This window comes from Lolium rigidum, chromosome 2 (assembly GCF_022539505.1).
Source record: "Lolium rigidum isolate FL_2022 chromosome 2, APGP_CSIRO_Lrig_0.1, whole genome shotgun sequence".
Classification (NCBI taxonomy): domain Eukaryota; kingdom Viridiplantae; phylum Streptophyta; class Magnoliopsida; order Poales; family Poaceae; genus Lolium; species Lolium rigidum.
The window spans coordinates 260,377,932-260,384,817 of NC_061509.1; the positions used below are offsets into that span (position 1 = coordinate 260,377,932).

The 6,886-nt window shown below is 50.0% G+C and overlaps 1 protein-coding gene across 1 annotated transcript; it reads right to left on the reverse strand.

Moving 5' to 3' along the window:
* Positions 1-1,143: 1,143 nt before the first annotated feature.
* On the reverse strand, positions 1,144-4,840 carry LOC124690835. The gene is made up of 4 exons (XM_047224164.1): positions 4,406-4,840; positions 1,485-2,814; positions 1,282-1,365; positions 1,144-1,193 (listed from the first exon to the last, which is right to left on the reverse strand). The coding sequence occupies exons 1-4, from the start codon at positions 4,838-4,840 to the stop codon at positions 1,144-1,146; spliced, it is 1,899 nt and encodes a 632-aa protein (XP_047080120.1).
* Between the last annotated feature and the right edge of the window lie 2,046 nt (positions 4,841-6,886).

The following is a 6,886-nucleotide window of genomic DNA, read 5'->3' on the forward strand; positions in this document are numbered from 1 at the left end:
TTGTAACTTTACTACGAGACATTGTATTGTGCTAAAAACTCACACTTGCTTGTGTTTATTATGCTTGTTGTGTGTACAGTATCATATTTTTACCGTGTGTACAATATCATTTGTTGATTGAATGTTAATCCAAGGAAATGATAACATACAGGTGTGTTCTCGATATATCATTATATCAATAGATAGCTTTAGATGTGTCCACGTTTTATTTTATAGTAGAGATTCAGTGGTTTCTCAGTGGAAAATATATCGATAGATGACTCATGATGTATGAGTATGTGGAATATACTAATAATTGTTTTAGACTTGCTATAGCACAATTGCACCATGAAAATTATTATATCCAATTTCACATATATCAACAAAATATCATTTTACTAGCACAATGTCTTCTTGTGAAAGCTCATTTACCCGTGGGAATGGATGTACAACCAGCCACCCAACTTCAAGTCCTAATGGATGCCAATTTTAGTACAAAACTTGTTGTGGGGGCTCCTCCACCGGTTTCCTTAAAAAAAACATCAACTCACATGAAAATTTATGTTTGTATATGTTTGGGTGATCATATAATCATTTAGAGGACATTGGTAATAGTTTTAGTCTGTTTAAGTAGTTACGAAATTGTACAATTTTTGTTGATACTATGCATAGTCCCAAAATAAAATTTAAGGCGCTGGTTACGAAGTTGTATCTTTATTTTGTCCACAAACACAATTGTAATTGCTCTCTCTTGAAGAGACACTAAAAAAAGTTTTAGTTTGCCGCCACCGGTCGGATTACGTGGTGAAAAGAATCATTTCATCTCTAAATAGTCTTTTACAACAGAATCACATTTTTGGCTGAAGCCGTGTCACAAAAAGATCTACCACTGATTTTGTCAATCTCTTTTCTATGTGTTGACATCAAAGAAGGAAATGGTTGTTGTGGTAGATGTATTTTGGTAGACCATTGATTGCTAATGTCTTTTTACCGGACATGTGGCAAACATCGTCAACTCGCCAGCTATGCACATGCAGAAAACTCAGAAGATTTCGGACAGCAAGCAACCCAGCCGCTATTCTAGTATTCCTTTAGAAATTCCTTTTCTAAAATTTACAATGGCGACTTTATATATAAAATTAAAATCATTACAAACTCTTCAATTCATCCCCTGCCACAGTTGAACGACCGAAACGAGAAGAATGAGCGATGAGCTGCACGAACAAAATCAGAAAAATGAGTGAATCGTAAAAGAGTGTGGATTCTTCCAAAACAGACACACAACGGCATAAATGTATTTACATTTTGGTGATTTCTCCATGGGAACCATCTCACTCAGGTCAGACTTTGCAGGCGAAGCAGCTACAAGGCTTTGGAGAGAGCAAACTGTACAAAAACAAAAACAAAAACTGTGTTAACCTTGGATAGAAAAAAGCATGGAAATATTACGGTCTGAATCTGTCATGAAGAAGATGAAAGTGAAGAAATCGTGACATGAAAATTACCCCGGGGAGAGGCGGCGAGGTCCGTGTCATCGGAGGCAGCTGCATCCGAGGAATAGCCCACCACCCTGGGCCCGATCGAATCGTCGGCGGTCCGACACCGTCTTCTCGCGCTGCCGCAGTCAGCCGGCGAGGCCGGCACCGACGCCGGAGACGTGCACTCGATGACGGTGGCACCATCCTTGCCCCTGGTCTTCTTCCCAAAACTCAGGAACCGCTTCTTGAACCCCAACCCTGTCCCTCTCGGCGACGTCGTCGTCCCCCTGCTCCGCGCGCTGGGCGGCGTCGACACCGTCTGGGCGCTCCTCCTACCGCCGACGCCCGGATCCTCGCGCTTCTTCCGCACCAGCGCGGCGTCGGCTTCGAGCAGCCTCTCGACGGACTGGGCCCGGGAGCTGCAGGAGGGAGAGCTGTTTCGCGCGGAGCCCCGGTCTGACCGGCCGGTGCCGGTGAAGGAGGACAAGTCATCGTAGCTTTCATCGGCGTTTGCCGTCGTGGCGGTGGCTGCGTCGGCCGCGCTGGTAGCCTGATCTGCAGCTGCATTGCCAACATTTTTGTCCTCGGTCTGTGGATCAGCATCCGATCCAGCGCCCAGAATGTCAGAGCCCCTCGCGGCTTTACCTTCGACAACCTTCTTCTTGATGACGACGTAGCTTGGCTCGATTTCAGAGTCGCTGGTGATCTCTCCGTTGCCAAGCTTGGCATCGGCATCAAGAGACTGCACCACGGTCTCCTCGGCGTTGCGTTTGTCAGCCACGTCGACCAGAGCGTTCTTCAGTTCAGCTTCGCGGCCGTCTGCGGCCGCACCGTTGTCCACCACCTCTGATTCCGGCGAGGAGGCTCGTGCGGTCTCGATGCCAGTGTCACCGTTGTCACTCCCGACGAATCGTGTTGGGGAAGAAGCCTTTTGAGCCTCATCCTCATGGTGGGATGCCGCAGCGTGCTCGCTCGAACAGGCCGGCAGCACAACCGCCTCCATGCCGCCGGAGCTGCACCTCCGGTGCAAGCCGCCACGCGGCGGCTTCGGGCCGGCTTGCCTGACCGAGCCGTGTCCTTTCACCGACCCCCCTTTGCTGCCGGACAATGCCTTACGCTTCGTCGCGGCGGCGCCAATCGGTGCGCCGTGCTTCTTGCTGGCACCCTCGGCGACGGAGCTAGCCGGTGGCAGCGGTTCTTGCGACAGCGCGCGCCGTAACCCGACGTCGGGGCGGCTGCTTTTGACCAGGTTAACCGACGAGAAGCTCTTCCTGGTGCGCGCGTGCTTCTTGCCGGAAACCCTTCCTGGGGCTGCTACGTCGGAGCTCCTCCTCTTCTCGCCGTCCTCCTCTGCTTCCTGCCGCACATGTTACGAATTAAGCCCTAGTAAAATTAATCTGCAGTGAGGACGTAATTAAGTATACACTTTACACTCGGGTACGGATGAAACGGTGACAAGACTTTGCGTATAGTGACCAAATTTGTAGAGTTTGAAGCATTTTTTCGGTTACAGCTCACTTCTGTAAAAAGAATCAGTTGCGACTTAACGTGAAATTGAAAAAGAAAAAAATCAGTTACAACCCATTTGTAATAGAAATAAGTTCTTGCAACCATAAATCACAACAAAAAATCTATTGGTTCTGAATGTAACTGAGTTAGCTAAGATCGAATTAGCAAACCCAATTTTTTTTAATAAATATCAACAACGTGTTATATCACTCATACGGCATGAGACGAGGCTAACTAGTTTTATATTCAAATCTGAGATGGTAGTTTTACACGATAGGCTAAGAGTTGACCTAACGACGTCGACAGCAGCATGTCTACAGTTACATGGCAAGCACGAATGTTGTGTTCTGTCCAGGCGAGGTCCTGAACTGTCGGCGGCCGACAAAAGATTTGACTCTTCTACATGCTCCTCCACTTCTGGAATGTAGGTAAGCACATAGCAACTGTCCTTTTGCTACTATTTTAGGAGATACAAATAATATCTCACTGTGCATGACAAGATATACTAACTAGCGACAACCCTGCGGCTTTGATCTGCCGACAAATTACATCTGTACATGACGACATAAGTGTTGCTCTTGGCTAAATTGTAAGTACTGGCTTCCATTCCATAATTCATATCTTGCTTTACTTTAGGGTATGACTAATTCCAGTTGGCTGAAAACTGTACTCGGTGATGATGCCATTGAATTTTAGTAGGAACTATGTTAATCTCACCATTTGTATGACTGATGAAGCAAATCTAGTCGTTCGAAAATATTTTTTTCTAGTTGCAACCTCATTTAATTCGAAAAATTCAGTTGCAACCCAACATATAAAGTACACGAATCACGATACAAATCTGATGGTGTTAAATCCGACTGGGAACTAAGGTAACTTATTCATGAACTAAGACATATTTTTTTGAGTTCTTGAACTAAGACTTATGGAAAGAAGGACGCATCTAGCACGACCGGGCAAGAGAACGGGAAGGGGTCACGTCGGTCACCGATCAAGCCGTTGCGACATGAAAGCTTGGCCAGAAGGCGATCAACTACTTTCCATCTAATGGTCGCATCTCGATGGCCGGAGGGGAAAGGATCAACGTCATGCATAAACACAAGAAACAAAGCTGCATGCATCATGGTTCATGCATGCATTGATTCCATCCACTAATTCAGATGGAAATGCATCGATCGAGTGGTACTCCTACCAGTCTAGATACTGTACAGGCTCTAGTATAATCTGTACGGATCACGTCGTGGAAGCACGTATAATACGTGCATCCAACAGTACGTTCCGGCCCCTCATCACAATGAAACGACGAAAATCAAGGTAAGAAGGACGTGTGTACCTTTGAAGAGGTCTAAAAATGAACAGCGTACCTACGTGTCGTGACAGCAACCGCACAAAGTAAACAGCCACGGAGAAAGTCATCGGCGACCAGATGGATCGGTAACGGAATTACCTACCTCTCCGGCGCCGGTGCAACCGTCGACATCGTCGTCGTCCTCCGCCGCCAAGGCCGCTGCCGGGCCGCCGCCCCGGAGCTGCGCCCAGAGCGCCATGACCTCGGCCTCCTTGCGCTCCATCCGCGCGCGCCACACCGAGCGCAGCCGCTCGTCCCTCCGCCGCGTGTACGCCTCGTACATCCGGCCCCGCACGCCTCCTCCGCCGTCGCCGTCCTCCTCCTCGTCACCGCTGCTCGCGCCACCGCCGTCGGCAGCTTGCAGGGGGGAACCAGCATCGTCGACGATGTCGCAGCTGCTCGTCCTCTCCGGGTACCGCTGCTTGTACCCGGCGAACTGCCGCTCCAGCTCCGCGGCCATCGCCCACAGGTCCACGCCGCCCTCCGCGGCGCCGTCGCCCTCACGCGGCGCCATGGTCATGGTCATGGTCGCCCGCCGCCGGAGACGCACGGGACGTCCTGGAGCCGATCGAGGCAGGGGCCGCGCGCGCGCTCTGGGGCTTGGGCCGGATTCTGTCTGACTCCCTCGAAGCCGAAGGGGAATTAAGGGGAGACGGGCGCGCGTCGTGGGCGCATGCACTAGCTAGCTAGACCGGTCGGTCGGTCACGCGCGTACGTGTGGGTTCGATCGATCGTTTCGCGCGCGTCGGGCATGCGGGTGAGGTCAGGTGATCAGGCGCGCGGCGGTCGGCATCCAAAGTTGGGTCACGTCGTGATGTGTACTAGCTAGCTTCTGGGCGTACGTATCCTATCCTACTGACGACTTCCACCATCATATCGCCGGTCCAAGCAGGAGCAGCGAGCCCGTCCAAGCACGGCGGACGCACCGAAGACTTCCACCGTGATCCGTCCAACGGTCCAACCACGGCGTACGTACGCAAACAAGCGTGCGTGCATGTAATTACAATTTTGCTACTCTCCGATTCATATTAGTTATCACTGTTGTGGATATATCTAAAACTTTTTAATCAGATATATTCATATTTGCAACAAGTCAAGTAGTATAAACTGATGGAGGGCTTTCTCTAAGAAAATTTAAGTTTATAACTAGCCACTCACCCCCCCCCCCCCACACACACACACACAACGTTTGTTCTATTTTTAGGGCATGAGGCCCCGCTTCCATGTTCTTCACCTGCTGTTGCGTTTATAATTGTCGAGTGGTAGCTTCGGTTTTTTTTGATGTATAATCATGTCAGTCCAATAAAATTTAAATAAAGGATTTATGCATCTTTTTGTTATAGCTTATGAGTGTGTACCGTTGAGCAGGAGGAGGCCATGTCACAATAGAGCATGTGCGCCGCCTTCACCTCATCATCCATGCCATATGTGTGTCACGGTAGAACATATGCGCCGCCTATCTATGTGGCTTGACAAAGGCCCCATTTGCCCCCTTCACTTACTAGGGGAACTGGGTACCGTTTGCGGCGATGGCTGGAGCTGGGTGGGAACGAGTAGCGGTGGGGCAGGAGAAGTAAAATGGGAGGAGGAAAATAAATGTCAAACATGGTTCAAATGTGTCCATGATGACGGTGATCCGCCTACCGATACCCTACTTGCCGCAGCGTGGGATTGGAGATGGCCAGGAGGCGTTGGACACGCATTGGGCCGCTTCGGACATAAACATAATTTGGGACGCGCAGGTAGATAAGAATTTTTGGCCAGCAGCTTTTGGGGCGTCGCCCTTGGGATGGCACCCTTTTGCGGCGTCACCCTTGGGACGCGGCTGGAATGATCTCTGTGCTAGTGGGTGTCGCCGGCGCCAACCGGACCGGACACGAACAGTTTTGGACCCCGGACCAGACTTGATACGTGACCTACGTGCATGCTCTCCGCATGCACCATCCGTACGACCCTGTGCATGGAAGCCTGCAGCGTGGCCGTTAAACCGCAGGCCGGTCTCTCTCATCACGGGAATGCAGTGGCCGTCGCCGCGTGATTGGAATTGAAGCGGCCGTCAGGAGACTGCAGGAACGATCGCAGTACCTTTATGAGCTAGGACACTGCAGATACTACACATGAGAATCAGTATGTATTGCGTAAAAACGTACGTGCGTGCCTTGTCTCGGATTCCTCCATGAATGCCTGCGCAGCTCGAAGAAGTATCCTAGATCGAGGGAGAGCTCGCGCGCACAACAAGGCCGAATTCCCCAAAATTCGAGATCAGATCCGAGGTTGATTTCAAAGGTTGGACCATAATCCTGTGCTAAATCGCTTCTTCAGAACACATCATTTACACTTCTCGGACGACAGCCGGCGGCCCGGCGCTGGCAGTATTGGTAGCCGGGATTGCCTGTGATCCAGCGGCGGGTGACCCGCTTTTCTTTAGGCTTCGTTTTTATGGGATTAGTAAGATGGTGAAACCCCTACTTCACTCAATCACCATAAAATCCCATTCCTAATCTACTAGGTAGAGGTAGAGTATTAGGGATTGAATTAATCACCACAAAACCCCATTCTCAATCTATTAGGT